The sequence below is a fragment of the Tinamus guttatus genome, unplaced genomic scaffold, assembly GCF_059628265.1.
Source record: "Tinamus guttatus ecotype Peru unplaced genomic scaffold, ASM5962826v1 Tinamus_guttatus_pri_ptg000208l, whole genome shotgun sequence".
Classification (NCBI taxonomy): Eukaryota; Metazoa; Chordata; class Aves; order Tinamiformes; family Tinamidae; genus Tinamus; species Tinamus guttatus.
This window is the reverse complement of record NW_028288742.1, coordinates 9,786,151-9,805,916: the sequence shown is the minus strand read 5'-3', so window position 1 is coordinate 9,805,916 and position 19,766 is coordinate 9,786,151. Positions and strand designations below refer to the sequence as shown.

Genomic DNA, 19,766 nt, shown 5'->3' with positions numbered 1-19,766 from the left:
GTCACTGAAGGACAGAGACCAGCAGATTAAATAATGTCAGGGCAGAAAAGGGTTCATGCAAAACACGCAGAAAAAAAATGGTGAAGCAGAGTGGAAAAGGAAGGTTCTTCCGATGACAGAATATGCAAAGAAACAACACCATCAGAAGGGACAGGAGTTTGCTGCAAGAAGCATAAGAATTCAAGGAGCAAGAAAAATCAGTGTCGAATTAACTGAATGTGCCTGTATGAGTTGTTAAGCTCCAGGAATCAAATCCTTCCTACAGGGATGGGATTTTGAGGAAGCAATAAAACATTTTCAGAATGGGAAGGGATACCACCATAATTCCTTGTAAAGAACACAAAATCCCTAGCACTGACATGCTACATAAATCGATACCAGAAAAGCTGAGCTTCAGGAGGCCACAGAGAGAAAAGAACTATAGGCTAGAGTTATGAAAATAAAGCCCATTAGAAGAAAATGGGCCCTGCTAGCTGAAGAAAGCGGTAAAAGAGAAGGACAGTACTCAGAGCTGAAGGGCAGGCTCAGGCTGATAAGCCCTAGAAAACACGCTGATCTATTGAAAATTTAGGTTGATCTATTGACATAAGTAAATAGAAGTCCTGATAAATTTGGCTCAGCTGACCCCAAAGAATTTCTGCTGGAAAAGCAAAGTAGGATAGTAAAGTGACAGTACTTTAGTCCCTCTCCAGTTAGAAGTATTGATATCTCTGCACTAATAAACAAGTATATATACTCATCATTTCAGAAATTTGCTGATAAAAAATTACCATGGATAAGCAGATGTAAAGCAACATTTTTGACACCGATTTGGACATTTCTACTTCATGCAAGTTGCTTCTAAGTTTAAGATTTGTAATAGTTAGTATCTGAGGAAGATATGCTGTCTTTTTGAAGCATCTTACAAATCATGCTTCAGTGATGCTAACAGCTGGGTGACCTAGGTAGTTACCACCACCACCGATGGTGACCCTGTGACATGGGCAGCTCAGGCAAACAGCCCAGTTTCTGAGAGACCTTGAAGATTCAGAGACGCCACATTCAAATCAGAATTCAGGAGCCTGACTTGAGTCTCAGGCTTGCTCATTTAACCAGAGAAGCGAGTTGCGTGGTGAAAGTAAGGCCAAATAATGATAAAGGAGTCAACGTGTATCTATCTTATCATAGCGTCTGTTTTACAATACAGTAAAATAAGGAGATGGGAACTTTGGCATTATTATGAGGAATGTTACGGGCAACAGTAAAGAACAAGATAACTAGATGTGGCGCGCTCGTTCCAAGGTTATAGTTTCAGAGGATCAATTTTTAACTCTTTAGCTGCTACTACCCAACTAAAATGGCAGGTCTATAGAAAGAGGTAACACCGTTTATAAGGCAATTTTTCTAGCTATGTCATTTGGTTTAATAAGACACAACCTCTCATTGTAAACCCAACTTCTCTTGTCTTTAAATTACGAAGGCACCAAGAATTATAAGAATTAGCTTAAGAAGCAACAAAAACCTATTAATCTGTATGGATTCATTTTAAAAATCTGTTTATTAAAATACTGTTGCACTAGATCCTTTTTTCCTTCACACACATGATAATCTGCACAGACACAGAAACAGTGGGTGCTCTCAGAAAAGCTTATTAATAACTCGCCTTCAAAGCAAGAACAAAAGTCTTATTTTTAATCTAACCTCATTTCCCACTGTGGATTTTTAAAATTCAAATAAGATTACATATGCTTTTTCTCATAAATATCTTTTTAGAAAATGGTTATTAGGAAAACATAGGAAATTTCTGAAAATGTCTAAACCAGAAATAATAATAATAGTTTAAAAAGTTGTCTTTAAAAAACACTGGTATCAGGGGACATCGAACCACGATATGCACTAAGCAGTAACATCTTAATTTCCTCTGGGAAATTTCTACAGAAGAGATATCGTGACTTTTCCTGTTAGTACACAGCAGCATCTCCACACAGCAGAAAGGAGAAGTTATGGGACAACTCTGCTTCTATATTTTTGCTTCCCTCCTTGCTACTCAGAGCCTGGCTAGCAGGGAGATGTATCTGTACTAAGGCTAGTACAGGTATCTGTACTAAGGCTAGTAAGCACAGCATGTGCAGTACTGCTCACCATGTTGTTCCAGAGACCCACAGCCATGAAAATATAATCTTCTTCCAGAATTTTCATTTGTGTCTTTGATATGGTATTGAAACCATCCCTTTCCTGAAAGAGAAAGCATTTTAGAGCATGATAAAACATTTAGAGTACAAAGAGATGAGATATTCATGATGACACTAAGGGCCATATTTCATAAAACAATATTAATATCTGCAAGGATTTGTCTCTGGTATTCTCAATAACTCATTGGTTGCTGACCTTAGTTACTGCTGATAATGTCAAGACAGAACAAAAACTGTTTTTGTAAGCAACTCTGCACCTACCACTATAAGGCCACAGTGAAGGGACAGTGGGAAGAGCAGAGCAACAAACAGTTACAACAGTGACATGCAGGAGATCAGAGAAATATGCAGGTTGCGATCAAATGAACAACATGGAATAAACAGCACTTTCTCTAGCTGACAAAGGCATTAAAAATCAGAGCATGATGAATTTGTCTAAGTTTTCTTGTTTCTTTTAAGAAAATGACTGGAGAATTCAGTATACTGCACATAGCAGCCTTCAGATGTATCAAAAAAAAAGAAGTAAATACTGTGGCTATGATAAGAGATGACATCTGAAGCAGTAAGAGCAATCCATTAAAAACAATATTGTCACAAGAACTAAGTCTACTACGTGTTTGACAGGCAAGTCATCCACGAAACAAGCCCAGCTTACAAAGGCACAGAAGCAAAGAAAGGTTTTGCAACACAGCAAATCCCAGCCAATACGGAAGAGAAATTTCTTTCTCCCAGTCTCCTTTAGGCTGACTCTGTGCTCTGAGGAGCAATTCAGCGAGCTGTTATGATGCTCAAGGAATGGACTGTGACCTGCCACCAGCTCATTTTATTATAATCACCAACGGTTAGATGTTGACAGATTTTGATCCCTTAACCTGAGTGAACTATTCTCCAGAAAGTCACATTTTCAATTTCCATTGATGGGTCTCAGACAACCGTGACACTTTCCTTTTAAATCATCTGTGGCAAAATGCTGTCTGAAATCCCAGACAGCCCAATCCATAGATGCTCCACACCACATACATATTCTGGGCAAAACATGTTCCCAGGAACCTAGACTGCATTAGTCTCAAAGGGTTTTCAGAGAGGCAACTCTACTCTGCAATATGTTTTGCAAAAATCTTTACTTCTCTCCCACGCACCACCTATTTTAAAGTACTTTGTTACATCTTTTTGGCTTAGTTTCCACTAATCACAGTCAAATCTTCTGATTACAAACACGAGCTGCAAGTTTAATCAGGAATGAGTAAATGACCAGAGGCATAATAAAAAGTTAGCAAAGCTGATTGATAGTTTCCAGACTCTTGTGACCTAACGTACAGCAAAGGCGTGAGTTCAGCTTTCCAGGAACATAACATTTAAGAATTAAGGATCCCTGACTGACAGTGTTTGCAGTGAGCTCTGCTCTCAGGACCTCTCTTCCTCATCCTGAGGCATGTTCTGCATGCCTGACTACCCTTGCCTTCTGGCACTGTACACAGACTAGACAGGAAAGAGACAGCTGAATATCGCACACAGTGTCACCAAACACAGTCTAGGAAAAAAAAATATGGAGCAACAGGGTTTTGCTCACCAGTCTAAGCAGCAGATTTACTTCTTGGAGAGAAGGCTGAAGAATAACAGTGAAGTCATCCCTTTGATCATACCTCTCAGACTCCAGAAGTTTTTCCCAAGCATCCTGAAAAGATAACCATTTAATCAGATGGGTATTACTATGGAGAATGTGTAATATATATGCAATTCACCAGGGCTTAAACTCAGCTAAGATTATCCCCATCCATAATAAGCCACAATAATCAAATCCTGTAATCCAGAACAAAGAGAGTAATTTAAGGGAATCTTCTTATGCAACAATTGGAAAAATGCTCGTGGCTAGGAGAAAGCTACATGGAATTATAATTTTCTTTGGAAGAACAGCAAGTTTGGCAAGGCAATGAAGTCTCATGCTTACTGCCTCCCTGTCGTTTTTAACATAATTCCAGCACAACCATCCTTGCTATATGGAAAAATTCCTTCTTCTAAAACATACGACATCCACATCCACTATCAACAGGCTACTGTACTAGATAGGTCACTCCTCCATTGGGATATGACAAATCATAGGTGGCCAAGAGCTATATAATCATTAGTAATTACAAAGGATAATGGAATTACTCAGATATACAGAATAATCTCTACAGAGTCTCTCCAATGCTTCCAATGCCAGAAAAGGGGTAAAGATTATTGTGGACATGTGGTAAAACGGCTGTCAGTACCAGTAGAGTAACTACCCACTTCCGGCTACCTTGAAAACAGACAGACCCACACCTCTCGCAATGCAACAGTCAAACAACACAAAATACACCATACCTGGTAAGACCATCTCAATATGTTATTATCTACAGCAGCAGAATGTTCACCCAAACAATTGCACTGCTGCCTGCCTGGATTGCTGCAGAGGAAAAAAAAGACAACATTGTGAACTTCTGCAAGTTAGGCCTGTAACATGTACTGTTATAAAGCCACTGACAAGCACACTTTTGAACACTAATTTGTTGCGTACATTGCCAAATATATATGGAGACCACAGATTTTCAATACAAAAATCACCAAATGCTATTTAATTCCATGTCCAGTGCTTTGGGCAGCGTCTTGGCCTAAATGCCTATTTGGCTGATGAACGTGCCAAACTTGGGTTAGCTCAAGGTCTCTCAAGCTAGTAGCATACTCAAAAATTAAAGGAGCTGCTGCAGTAGATTTGCAAACATTTACTTCTGCAGACACATCAGAAAACCAAACACTTCAGATATCTTCTGCCTTAGTATTTGGTGACAACTCTCCATCTAGAAATGTGGATAGAAGCCAGGCCATGCACTAACAGCTAATCTGTTTCAGCCAAGTTCTTGACCTGTAAGGGCATATCACATACTCCAGCAACTGATGGGAGAGGATATGAGTTTCTGTTAAGTTGCAGACAGGAACAATACCAAGCGCATTTGAAATTTGCCTGGTTTCAGAAAAGCTACGCTTGGTTGCATGGATGGAGCAGAATCTGAGGAAATTCCAGTGACATGTGCAGGTGTAAGTGCTAAGGGGCTGTCAGGATCAGACTCTTCCTCCTTTTTACAGAACTCTGGCTAAGCCTGGAAGCTTTTTGTTAATGTGCTTTTATTGTTGCTATCTGAGATGAACCCATAAATGTAATTGAATAGTCTAAAATGCAAGATGTGCAAACTTGTGGAACAGTTTGTCCAAAGACAGCTACAAGAGCACAATAATGAGATAACAATAATGAAATAGATAATGAGAAAGCTGATCACCTAAAATTGAAAAGGAAATGTAAGAATGACCCAAGAAAAGATATAAAAAAAAAAAAAAAAAAAAAAAAAGATTTCAATATATGGCAAGGTCCATATTCCCTCTTCCCACATCTCATCTACCTGCCTTACTTCAGTGCCTGTGCAGGAGTAAATAAGCTTGCTGGAACGCTCCATGCAATTGCTTTTAGATTAGAAAAGATTCTCTGCTCATACTTGTTGTTAAGCACATGGTTAAGCAGCAGCCAGACTCTCCCCTTTACTGATGGAATATCTCTGAAGCTGTATATACACAAAACATGTGAAACTTCAGGATGACTATATTAGCATGCATGGAGTCTTATGCCATAGGCACAGGAAAAAAAATTACTGTGGAGTAAGATGGAGTGTAAACTTGTGGGCTGTAAACTATCATAACTGTACATGTGCACACTCCTACTCCTTGCTAAATTGGGATATGAGCTATTTGCACTACTGAGGGAGATGGCTAAAAAAAACACACACACACACATATATATATATATATGCAATTACCACAGAGGAATTGACAAGTCACAAGTTCCTCATCCTACGATTCTTTACGACCAAACAGCAGTGTTTTCAGAATCATAGCATAATAAACTGTTTTGTTAGATATTTCTTTTGTGAACCTTCATATCTAGAAACTTAAGCTTTTTTTTTTTTTAAGAGACCTAAGATTTTGCTGAAGAATCTTCTGAAGAATTTTCTGAACAATTTTGAGAATTGTTACTAATAAAGAAGGAGTAGCGCTAAATAAAAGGGTAGGTGTGGACTGTACAGTCTTATGGCCATAGCCACAGTGTGCAGTACTGAAACACATCATCCAAATGGGCAGAGTTAAAAGCACATACTCTTCCCAGTAAATGCCTACCTGAGAGAGTATATGAGAAAAACATGGAGATCTAAAATCTGTACATATTTTTAAGTATGTATAAAGGGCAGAAGACCCTGATTTATAGTGACAATGTCAATAAGTAGCATTCTAACTAGGTATCTGAACACCAGCAGGAGACTATGAGGATCAAGCAGTTTAAAGGAACCTCCATTACCTGGCATTATGATGATCCTGGCATATATGAGAGGAAGTTGTGAGCTCTGTGGAATCCACCAGATTTACAAAGGCTTTGGGAACCTGCAGTGATGGAATAGAAAAAAAATCCCACATATTTTCAATTGGAGATCACAGAGTAGTGATAATGGTAAGCAAGGATGCCTGCAAAGCTGTGTGTGTATTATCTGACCTAGCACTCTGGCTTTACAAAATCAAGGATTTCAGTTTTGTCAATTCACTCCTGAACCCTACTCCTGTATCTGCCATCTACAATGCTAGTGATCATCCATGAAGTATCCGTGACCATACTTCTTGACTGAGAACCAGCAGTTCACTTTACTTTACTCAAGGGGCCACCAGCTGAAAGCTTTCAATTACAGCTAAATTAAACTCAAATGAACTAGGAACTACCCTTTATGTGGTAATGTACCAATGCAAAAGCTTGGAGATGAAAGATCCTTCGTGATAGCACAAGCAGTTCATTTTCATATATCCTGCCCCACCTGCCCCCAAAGCAGAAGGCAGCTTTCCACTCACATAATATTTTCACTTTTACAAGTGTACATATACAAATTCTAAAAATCATAGTGGGGAGAATCTGAAGAGAATGTGTGGGTGGAATTTCACCCACAGACAACACTTTCAGAAGAGAGTCTGAGAAAAATGAGTGGATGTGGTCTGATGCAATCAAAATGTGCCTCGCTGAGAATACCCTTTAGGCCTTCACTTGAGCAAAACAAAGTTCTTAAGGGATACTATTGAAATAATTTAGATAAACAGGTAACAATCTGCTTTAGCAGTGATACATCATCTATTCTACTTTTTACAAGAGCACTCAGGCTCAGAGCATTTCCCAGAAACCAGTCTAGAGAAGCTGATGAGTTCTAGCTCTGCCAGCTAGATAAGCCTCACAATAATCCTAAGATCTTAAAAGGAACATTGGTTAGGAAGGAAGACCCACTATATATATTTTTAATGGGTAACTGCCCTAGTATGTACAAATTATCACTAGGTAGTTGTCTGTCAGTACATTGGCTAGGTAGCTGCATGTATCCAGTAAGCAGATTTTTTTTTTCAGGCCTCCCCATTCAACAAAAATGAATTTCAGGCCTTGTAAGTGGTTTGCATTAATAATGGAGTACATCTGTAGTCCTAAACACATCGATTGAGTGATACATCAGCACGTTACGAAGCTAAGCAGTTACTTGTTCACTCATCATGCTTGCATGCATCAGCTTTTAAAAGCACGAATAAAACACTTATTGACAGCAGATAGAATCAGTGTTCTAAGTCACTTGAACTTTGCCACAAACTGTAGCCCTGCAAGGGAGACTGAGATAATCAGCAAAGAATTCAGGTATTCAAGGTTGATGAATAAGTCTTACTTGTTGATATAAAAAGTCCAAGACCTCTTTAAGTTTTTCTAAATTGTCCAATATGCAGTTCTTCTGTAAATGAGATGAGAAATACAATCAAAACTAGCAGGGAAAAAAGTTACAAGGTTTGTTACTTTTGACAAACTGATACGTGGAACTCTGTATTGATATGTTACTAAGAACCATCACATTCTAGATTCAGCCTTGAACAGCACCAAGGACAACCATGGAACTTGTCACACACTTTTTTTTTTTTTTTTTTATCATCTGGCAATTTTATCATGTTTAAAAAAAAAAACCACAAGAATAAGGAGAGAAAAGTATCCATAGACCTAAAGATGGAAGAGTGCTATTCCTTTGCTAGGGAATCACAGACTGGTGGCTTCAAATTAAGTACACTTGTTCATAAACACAAAACATTTTTTTGCCAAGGAGTTACATCACTGCATAGAGTAATCCCAACATCCAACACTAATGATCTGCTCCAACTGCTAAACCACCCGATGGAAATCTTACCGGTTGCGCAGAGGCGCAGGAAGAACATGGATTTTCAGCACTAAAGAAAACTGTGATCAACTTCCAGTCATTTTGAAAGTCCATCATCTGGAGGGAAATAAAATAGAAAATAATTATGATAACAGCCCTATTTGTATTTTTTTCACTTTTTTTTCCACCCAAGGTTCGTTATATGTTTATCTCAGCATGATTAAGCAGTAGCCCATAGCCCAGCTCTGGGCACACTCGTGACCTTCACCTGACTCAGCAGAGGAGACAGCAAAAGGTTGTTTAGGCAGGAAATGTTACCATTAAAGCTGAATGTACACCAATAAAAATCTCAGGTTAAAAACAGAAATTGTTACTGCCATTGTAGAACCCGATGGAGAAGATGGGCATGAACACTTTGCCCAAATTCTGATGCTGCTTCTTCCCATCACTGCTGCAGACTGAGAGGCTTAACTGCCTGAACTGTTGCACCTGGGTCACTCTAATGGGATGAGGACTGGAGCAAAAATCTGGGAGTCAGAGGATTGCTCAGCTACACTGGGTACATTAGACTCCAAAGGCGAAGAGCATTGGCTGAAAACATTCAATTCCTCAAAATCTTACACTAAATTCATTCATGTTCAAGTAGTTCATTGGGCTCCCAGTGGAGGAAAGAGTTATGTTAGCACCGTTTTACAAAACTATAACATGCCTCAGGGGTTTAGGATACAAGAAAATCAAGTGCATAAAACTTTAGGGTAGGATTTTCAAAGCACTCAGCCATGAGCAATAACCAGTGTTAACCACTGACAACAGGCAAAAGTCTATTTAGATCTTTACCAGCGTTTTGGAGACTAACATCCTAAAAGACTAAGAAAAAACTAAAGAGACATATTAAGCATTATAATTTTGGGTGGCTTCTCAGAAATCCTGGTGCAGTTAAAGAGTATAATTAGTAAAGGTCTTGCATCCTTAACCAACAGGAAACAAAACTGCTTGTTTTCATGCTAGGCTCTTCAGCCACTCTGGCTAATGTATACTAGGTGGGATAGTTTCAAGAACAATACTCCATACTTTCAAAAATGTGCAGATTTGAAGTGAAACAGCAAAGTTCATTAAATTTAAGAAACAGCATGTTCTATTTTGAAGAGGTCTTTGAGTTGTCTTTAAAGTATTTCATTGTATTTTCCCCTTTTTCTGCCTCAGATCAAGCTCTCTAAATTGTGCTGTGCTTTACACAAACCTGATTCTCTTTCATGACCTTCAATATTTCTTTAGCTTGATCCAGCAGGTCTCTGAAAAAACAGAAGTGAAAGAAGAAACTGTCAAGCTATCAATAAAGATAAAGCTTTGGCTGATATTTACCATTAAATCAAACAGTACTTGAGACTTCAGGTGGGATTAATCTGGTCTGTCTTAAATGCAGAAAGATTAGATACTTGTCTGAGCTGCACAGGGAGACTGGAGTGATTAGCTTGTATTCTGACATCTCACTTTCAAACACGTGCAGCTCAGAGAGATGAAGCTGACAGACATAGGTTGACAGGCATATCACTCATTCCATTTGAGCCCAGAAAAAAAAACATGTTTTGCAGCTATAAAGAGGGAGACCTAATGTTAAGTCAGATGATCTAGTCCCTGAAGCACACAGTGGATCCAATTCCTCCTGCTCCACACTCCAACCATAGTGGTAGGGTCCATCTCTGGAGCAGCTTGTGACCCCACCACCAGGGCTCAACATATCCTGGGTCCACTGAAGTGCTCCAGCAACAAAGGCCTCCATCCTACACCTTTCCAACCCAAAGCAAACCCCTCAGCCAAAAACCTCTCAGACCTACCTGGCTTGACTTTCTGATTTTGCTTCCTTTGTGCCAAATGGAGGAGACTGCTGCCAGACCGAGGGATTAAAACTGCTAATGAGATCTAAAGATACACAGAGGTTAGGCTGTTTCTGCATACAATGGACTGCTACTCTACAACTTCACTATAAATACAGTGGAATTAAGCCAGCCAGAAACAACAAGACCCAAGAGCCTCTTGCCTGGCATTACAGGTGCAGCCTGTAACCCACAGTAGCCATCCTCACCAGCTTTGTTCCTAAGTATTGTGAGTTCGGAAGCAAAGATTTGAAATATGAGTTTGCCTGAACACATAGTAACAGAAAGAGTACTGAGTAAGAAAACCCATGCAAGATTTCACTTGGGCAGCATGACAGCAGTCAGAACGAAGATGTGTGGTGTGGGTAGCAGTATTCCTGGTCTCTGATGGGCATGCAAGACCCCTTCTTTACTGCAATTTATCTATGCCGAGGGTCTGCTTTAAGCAAGCATGGATATCCTATCCTGCACTCATGTTCCCTGCATACACATTTCCTCAGGCTTCCCCTACACCCTTGCCCAGGAAAGCCCTGGATCACTTATCAGCACATCATTCAATCAATTTGCTCAAGTCTCAGTGTGACAGCAAAACGCACCTGCTAAAGTTTCCACGCTCACTTCAAAGAAGCTCTTTTCTGTGCTACAGGGAAGAAAAAGAAAACATGAAGTTGCTGTGATCCCATTTCTCACATAAAAGGCATATTACAACAGAGTCCCAATTTCTTATTAGCTTAGAGGATGTATTCACAGCAGCAGATAAAATTACAAATGGGGCCTTTCTGTCTCCAAAACAGACATTCATGTCAGCACAGCTGAGTGGGAACAGTGCACTGGGTCTCAGCTTCTTGTCTCTGTACATGCTGCATGCTGCAGTAACTGCATTTACACATAGGAATTAATGCAGCATTGTCTGTGTGCACAGACATACAGACAGGAGTGCTGCTTCAGACATTCAAAAAACATCAGTCCTTCAGAGTTTGCCTATGAAGTGCTAGAACCTCAGCCAGGGTCTATGCTACAACTCAGGAGCACTGAACAGATCTGCAACTACAAAAATTAGCTGCAGCTTATTCACAATGTAGTTCTGATAAGAGGGAGTAGAAGACAAAAATGCTGTAAAACTTGGCCACAGAGCACTGGTAATCAGCCAAGCAGAGGGCAGGTTATCAGATCTCCTGAGTTCTCTTTGGCAAATCTCTTCTTTCTTAACTAGCGCATGATATTTATTGTACATGGCTCACCATGTAGTAATGAGGCTTAATCAAGGTTATTGCAGTTCTAAGATAGCTGCACATCCGGGATAGGACACACATTGTAAGTGCAAAGAATTTCTGCTAAGAATGGCAAAGGAGTCAATGGCTCAAAACCCTTTATATCTTCATAGAGGCCTCCTCCTCTCTAAATGGCAAAAATAAAAATTGCTTGGGCCTCATTCCTACTCTGTAGCACCATATAAATTTGTGTCTTCACATACATCAGTGCTAACCTTAAAAATTCATTGTTACCTTTGGAGTAAGTCTTCATGATGCATGCTAGATCCTGGTGTCTGTGAATGAGACAGCAATAAAAATACCATTAAACAAAGCACAGACTAGCTCTGTGCACTGTTGCCCTGTTGTACTCAACTCCTTTTCTCAGTAGCATCATTTTATATGTATCCTTTCTTCAATGTATTGCAGTTACCTTATTATTTTATTACAATGTTCTCAAACCAGCAATCTCTTGTTTAAATATAGCTTAAAATAAAACTTGACTAGTTGATATCAAATTCAATCCAATGAATTCATTTTCCAAACAGTATTGAATTTCTCTGGATCTGCTCTCTTTTGACACAGGATATGACCTAAAATCATTTAGGTAATTTGCATGAATGGGACTCACTGGCATCTGTAAAAAGATTAAAATTAAGATAAACAGAGGAAGTTCATTGATTTTAGAGTCTGAGGAGGAAACAGTGGTAGATTTTTGCTCCAGGAAAGTAGACGTTTCTTAAAAACATTTATACATTTTTGCACAGCACTACCCACAGGTAATAAAGACATTTAAAAGAAAAAAAAAGGGGGGGGGGAGGGGGAGAAAGAGGGGATTGCTCTAGAGGACCACTCATCTGATATGGATGAAGCACCTTTGGGTTTACAAGCCCTCTTTTCTGAAGAGGGAGGCTCAAAAGAGGCTCTTCTGAAGAGGCTTAGCTCAAAAAAAATGTTTGACATTGTTGTGGATACTTCTTTATCACAAAACACTCTCAAATTTGTGTTGGTATTTCCTTCATTTATTTGCAGTTGTAGTGCTTACAATGACTCCCATTTTTTGTCCAAAGTATATTTCTAAAGTTCCTCAAAGGTTAAGGATTCTTATTAAATGCTTCTAGTTGGGCTTCACTTATCTTTCTAATATTTATTTCTTATCTTTCTAATATTTATTTCTTAAGATCAGTAACATTCATCCAAGCCTGACTGTGCTAAAACAGGCACAGTTACTCAGTGATTTCAAAGGTATAACTTTGTGATTCATCTAGAACTCTGGTTTTTCAGATTGGAACACAATCTCTAAAGAAAACACTTCATTAGGGTGGAAATATCTACTTTACTCTATGATCATTACTCTAAAGGTGAGCACCCAAATTACATATTTTTTTCCTCGATTTGAATTTTCCCAGCCTCTTCTTCCAGTTATTTATTTGACCTGTCATGCTTACTGCTAGGGAAATCACAGCACTCTAATCAAAAATTATCCTTTCCTACAAGAGCCCTGTGATCGAATTTACTCCCGCATGAAGTCACCTGGCAATTTTCAGACTCACAGTATAATAGAACAACAAGCAGCAGTTATTCCCAGTCATTTCTCACTAGAAATCTTTGATGACTGTGGGAAGTTTCAAGTGCTGAAGTTCTGTATCATCAGCTCAGTTCATCATCAGCTCATCAGAGTCAGAACTGAGGAAATGGGTCTCATACTTCATCGTTGTACTTACTGTTTGCAAACTTCCTATTGCAGTGACTGCTTTTATGTCCGCTGGCCTCAGGGTATGCACTGTAGAAAAGTGAAAAGCATCAGGTTAGAAGACAGCAGTAACTTTAAAATTAAGAAGTCTGTACTGATTTTGTTTTATCAGCTGTTTTAAATCAGCCATAGAGAATGTAAAATTTTTCTTCAGTGTTCAGTAAAACATTTAGGTGTCTGCATTCATTGAAGTGTTCAACCATCAATCAGTAAGAGAGCACAAACACTATTTTGTATGACTTAAGTAATAGCAGGATCCTCAGTTAGCAGCTGAAGAAACTAAGATAGAAAAGTAATTACAAATAGAACTAAAAACTTGGGCATTTCAGAGGACTGACCCACTGTGACTTCAGCTAACTCCCACCCATATACATCCCCTCAACAGCTGCTCCCTGCCCTCCTGTTCTCAATAGTTTTGAGATAGAAAGTTGATATAAGGGTAATGTTGGACACAAACCTGAAGATGGAGTCGATGGGGTCCCAGGTGACGTTGCCTGCTGACACGAAAACTTGAAACTTCTTAGATCCTTTGACATAAAACAAAAATGTTGATTGCTTAATTGTAACAAGGAAATTTGGAGTTCATACAGGTGCTAAACTGAGGAGCCTAAGACGGGGTCTCTGTTCACAAGCAGGGTCATAGCAGGGGCAGCAGCAGCAGTTAAACCTCTGCTAGAAAAACATAGGAATGCAGATGACGGCTGCATTTTCACATCCAACTCTTCCAAAAGTGTACACCTTTCTCAAGCATTCATAGAATGCTTGAATGGGGATTCATAGAATGCCCATAGAATTGGGATGGAAGCAGTTCACATTCAGCACATTTTACTGTTATGTTCATTGTTGCAGACAGTGAATACTTAATCTGGAAGAGTTCACAAGAATATCTACTCCCTGCATCTTGACATGCTACAAGGCACAAAGCATAAAAAGAAAAGCCACAAGTCCAATATGCAGCAGGCAAGGCAGAACAAGCCTAAAGCATCAGCTGCACTCTGGGACCTTGGCAACAGGCAGAATTTCTGTGTAATGATAGAATGCACTAAAGGAGCGGGGTGGAAAGAAGCTAAAATGAGTTGGGTTGATGCAAGGACATGAGTGATCTGAATGGAGTGGTTTAGGTGCACTCTGCCACTGGTCATTTTATTCCTTTGGCCTGTCACTCTCGCAGAAGCTTCCTTTGTCACCTGGGAAACTTTCCTGAGGCTTTTCTCAGCAATATAACCAAGTGTGGCCAGTTGGCTGTCACTGGAAGGTACGCTACAATTTGCACTGTGTCAAGAGCCACCACAGTTCCTACACTACTCCTCCTTTGGAGGACTTCAGTGGTGTCCACACTTTGCACTGTTATAGCACATGGATGAGTTTAATCTTGCCTTTCTAAAAAAGGGCTGTCCAAGAACAAGCGCTAACAGCAGTAGGTCTGTGTACAGGATACGCAACCTAAAAACAAACGTTGCTCAGAGAAACCTTTATTTCCCTGATTCAATTGGGTTGTCTTGCAACAACAATGTTACATTGCTGACTCATTTGCTTAGTATTTCTTTTTGCAGAACTAAACAGTTTAGACCATGGAACTCTATTTTTCTCTCATTTGTCTCAGAGGAAGTTACAGCTAGACAGAGGCTGATAAATACCGAAATAAAGAAAAAAGTTAAAGACATCCTCATACTTTACCTTCAAAGGCTTCTGTTCTTCCTGGAGTTGATCTGCATTACCTTAGATAAATAAATAAAAGAATGAATTGCACTTTTTCCTTACCTTAGAAAAATATTTCAGAAGACACAACACCCCTACAAATACACAGTACTGAAAAGCAGGTAACCCTTCTCCTCTACCCTACTTTCCAAAAGTGATGCTTATTCCAACAAATCTATTTCGGCAGTTTTTAGTTTACTGGAATAAACTTCTGGTTGTTATAAGCCGATGAGGTCTGCTGAAATGAGTGGAATAGAACACAGCTACACACACGGGTGAAGGACCACTTGTGCATCATCTACCAACCACATATGCCACAGGCCTAAAAAAAGCTTTCAGTTTTGTATCCACTTTCCTCTTCAGCACACAGCTTTTCTGTTGTGTTATGACTGAATTTAATTATGTTTCTCAGAGATAGTGACCTATTTGTTATGTGAAGACAATATACTTAGGGCAGCAAATGAATGTGTAACTTCCAATTAACAAAAGGAGATTTTGCAATCAGCAACAAATATCTGCATGAGTCAGACCTAAATTTTTAGGCATTAAGAGTGCACTCTAGGCTTATTCTATAAAAAAAAAATAGAACGATTTAAACCTATACATGGTAGAGCTCACTGGAAAGGAGCAATTCATATTAGTCTACGTCTTCCACAGACAGTGAGCAATATCAACGTTGTGAGAGCTTGCTGAGGCCATACAGCAACTGCTGCATTTTCATCTCTTGATGAGAGCTGACAGATAAAAGAGCCCATGGAGCCAGAAGCCAAGCCTGCAGCTATTTGAGCTAGTTATTCTCTTTTTTTTTTTTTTTTTGGCATATACAAAGCAGTCAGAGCCGCAAGGCTTTATTCCACAGCCCACCAGCACCTTCCCCCTCACGTACCAGAAAGCGCACACACCGTGGCGGCTCTACCAAGGCACCAGGGCCGCTTTCCTGAGCGGCCCCATGGCCTTCCCACCTCCCCTTGCTGCAGCTTTGTCCTGCCGTGACACTGCCCAAATACGCGAGCCCTATTGCATGATTTTGCTCAATGCCAGTAACTTCTATGAATTCCCCCCCCACACACCTTAGGTTTCAGCTGAGAGCTATTTGAGAATTTTTATTATTTTTACTGTACTTGATGGACAGAGACTGCCACTGCCAGGCTGTGTAATATTTTATCCAGTGCATGTTTATATTAACTGTGGTTTTAGATGATAGTCAATTTTGGACAATAACCAGAATCCCAGCTCTGTTGCCCGAGATGCTGAAAGTACATGATAGGCAGATGTGCATTCTGCTAACTTGTCATAAAAACTCAGCACCTCCAAGACATTTAACACCGATTAACACAAACTTCAACCATATCTGTTGGGAGATGCATGGGTTACAGTGGGAGAGAAAGAGGGTCCATGCCCAAGTTCTAGGATTAAGAAAAAAGAAAAGACTGTGCCTTTCTTAATATTTCAAATAGACAAGAACGGCTGTTCTATGTCAGGCTTCAGGACCATCTGACCTGGGCCTCTATCTTGGACAACAGCCAGAACTGATGCTCAAGGAACTAATAAGAAAAATATAGTTTGATGCTATATCCTCTCACGTCCCAACTAGCTTCGCTCCTGGGTCTTCCTGAGCAAGCAATCAGTTTGTGTTGAAGAACCTTCACTAGATCTTTCTTCTGTGAAATTCCCTATTTGCTTACCAGTTCATTCACATGAGACATCCCCTCAATCCTGTAGCCAAGGATCTTCAGAATTAAATTACATGCTGAGAAAAAAATATTACTCCTTATTGGTCAGTACTTTGATTTGGTGCTTGGTTGAACTTTCATGGAGTAGTCATTCTCATTTCCACAGAACCCATGATGTGGCATACTTCTGTATGCCTCTATCAGCCTCATCCGTCTTTCTTCAAGGTTGAAGAGTCAATCAACCTATTGAATCTTGCCTCACGTTAAGAGATCAAAGTTATGAGGCAACTTTTCCTTTAACCTTCTCTCAGTTATTTTTTTTTCAAGGTGAAAAGACTAGGTACAACAGGGTTGAACTGTAGACTTACACACAGAATGAGAATTACATTTTAGTGTTCTCTGTTTTTTCCCTTGGTTCATGAAATTGTCAACACACAATTTTTCCCCATATACATTACTTCTGAGTTTTTATTTTGAATATCCTGGATAATTTTGCACCAGCATGCATGTTTGCCCCCTTATCTGGATCCTTTCTGAAAATCTGTGTCCCAGCACAGATTACTACAAGACTTTGCTGATTCTCTCCCCTGTCTTTTTTCCTGTTTGAAAACTTACATGCTAGTCTGATTTTTAATTCCCCCATCCTTAAACTAGGGCCCCATAAAAGTCCCCATCACCCTCATCCCATTAGGGTCTAGCTTCTTTAAAAGTTTCTGGTCAAAAGAATTTTTAAAACCAAACCTCAGCTGAACTATCCAGGGACACGTGTCCACAGTCATGTGTTCTCTTCTTCAATTCCACAACTAAGCTTTCCCACTCTATCATACCTACCCTCAGCGAGCTCATGCTCTTCTTTAGTATCACCAATTTGCCTTGTGCAGAAGTCAACCTTACTAGTGCACAACTACCACTGCAGTTCCCCTAAAGTGGCGGCAAGTTTAAACACTGGTTTTCCATTTGCCATCTTCCTCTCCTGGTAATAACACTCATTCAAGAAATAGTTTGCAACGGAGCTAACAGTTTGACATGCGCTCTTGAGTAAATGTCACCTAGTCCTGGCAGTCTTTTTCCTCCTGTGTTATCAATCTGTTCAAGGATTTCACTCTTTCTCACGCTTGTCCCCTACACAGAAAGATTCCAAGTGCAAAGCCTGTTTCGAACTTATTTGCAGAGGACTCTAAAAAAAAGTTTTCTGCTGGGCTTGGGCTTTCTTTTATACTTCATTCATCCTATGGATTGCCCATTGTGTATTTGAAAAAGGATTAGCTTTCATTCCTTCAGCAATGATTCGTTCTTTCACTCAGACTATTTCTTTGGCTTGCCTGAGTATAGTTAACTTACCAGAGCACATATTCTTCAGCTTTTCTTGTTTAGTCAGGATTTATGTTTTCCATAGGATATCGTTTAACTTCTACTGATCCCAGAATGACAGTTACTCCCTTACTCTACAGTCTAATAATTCTTCCAGCTTTTGATTTTCTTGACTATTCCCCAATAAATGTATTTCTCTGATAATTTTTCTGAAAGAATAGAGAAAAATTCTTGCTCTCTTCCCTCCCTTACTCTTATAGCAAGAAATAAGAACTATAAGGCTGCTAGTAGTCACAGGTTTTTCACGAATCAAGTTTTCACAGCCCCGCCAGTCACCACGTATTTTTTTCCTCAAATTAAATTAGAACCTCTTAACAGTTTTTTATCGTAAGACTTTATAATCCTCTGAAGATATTTATCCTCACAAGCTACTGGTGAGATAATCAACTACTATTGCATATCGCTTTCTCACAGATGGAGGGTGAAGCACAGAGCCAATAAGCATCTTCAGTACTACAGCACCTACAAAGTCAGCATCTTGCTCCAAAGGGTAAAATAAACAGTATGGGTAATATAATTTTTGTTTGGCTACAGTAATTTGCTCAAAGCATACAGAAAATCCAGGGGAAGGCAGGACTCAAGATGCCCTGAATGCCAGGATACTGTCTAACCTATTTAAAGTCTTCCATAACTGAAAAAACAAATGGTCATAACACAGGAATTCAGAGATCTCCAGCACTAGCTTATTCCTCTGTCCCATTTTGGGACATACCTTATTACTAGATTATTTGATATTTTTCTCCACAGAAAAGGTTAGTGCCTGCCTTAGGTGAAATCAGTCCCCACAGCAACACAATTCAATGCACGTATTTGTACCTAAACTGAACAACCGTAACCAAAGCAACATATAAGATCAGTTTTACTCACAGATTTTCTTCATCCCACTTCTAAGATTTCTGATATACACTACCCTTCAAAAATACATACATAGCATACATAGTTTCCTACATACCATGTAACTGGTATGTGTTAGGTACATTGAAACATGAAAAGTTTCAAAGAACCGTTCAAATCTTACCTTCTGAGGAGAGAAACTGAAGGAAAAACAGGCTTAACAGTAGCTTCATGATTAGTGCCTCTATGAATTGATAAGCTTAGCGTGCTGTTCCTTAAGCTCTATTACTGTTTGCAAAGAACTTTTTTTCCCTCCTTTATATTTTACCAGGTTGATAACTCAGCAGCCATAAATTTTATTAGCCTCTTCACCTTGAGAAAGCAAATTGACAGTGATAACATTTTCATACCTTGTTTCCAAAGATGTGTAACCAAGTTTATACATTGCCAGGTCAGAGGAGCAGAACTGGCACAGCTTCTCCCACCTTTGCCCTCTGCTATGCACTTTCTTTCCCATTCTGCTCATCCTTCCTGCATGTATCAATGAGAAATGAGCCACGTTGTTTATTGAGCAAGTTATGCTGTGGTCACAACTGAATGTAGCAGTAGTTTGAGGGCTGCTGCCTCTGGAGTTTTTCGTTAAAAAAAACTCCAGAACATGACAAGCATAGCAGGTGTGTTTTATTGCTCATGCAACACATGAACTCTTAGTAAAGCAAATGCTCAGTGTAAGTGTATGCTACCCTAGTCTACACTTTCAGTTTTCTTGTATCACATGACACATACCATACAAACTCTCTCATGGGAAAATAATGAAATCAGGTGTCCTGCTGAGAATTTGCCTTGTTTTCAGAGACAGTTGGCCACTTCACAGGGGTAGGATCACCAAATACAAGCACCCACATCAGTAAGTCA

General features: G+C 39.5%; 1 protein-coding gene across 1 annotated transcript in view; it reads right to left on the bottom strand.

The window, feature by feature from the left end:
* The window catches only part of PLB1 (phospholipase B1), a 79,896-nt gene that overhangs the window by 57,322 nt on the left and 2,808 nt on the right, over positions 1-19,766 (bottom strand). The window contains exons 2-12 of the mRNA XM_088524311.1: positions 13,247-13,305; positions 11,778-11,818; positions 10,869-10,912; positions 10,234-10,318; positions 9,639-9,690; positions 8,429-8,515; positions 7,922-7,984; positions 6,535-6,617; positions 4,518-4,599; positions 3,742-3,846; positions 2,122-2,214 (exon numbers count right to left, since the gene is read on the bottom strand). Of these exons, the coding sequence (XP_088380437.1) occupies positions 2,122-2,214; positions 3,742-3,846; positions 4,518-4,599; positions 6,535-6,617; positions 7,922-7,984; positions 8,429-8,515; positions 9,639-9,690; positions 10,234-10,318; positions 10,869-10,912; positions 11,778-11,818; positions 13,247-13,305 (794 nt within the window). The remainder of the gene's footprint in view (positions 1-2,121; positions 2,215-3,741; positions 3,847-4,517; positions 4,600-6,534; positions 6,618-7,921; positions 7,985-8,428; positions 8,516-9,638; positions 9,691-10,233; positions 10,319-10,868; positions 10,913-11,777; positions 11,819-13,246; positions 13,306-19,766) is intronic.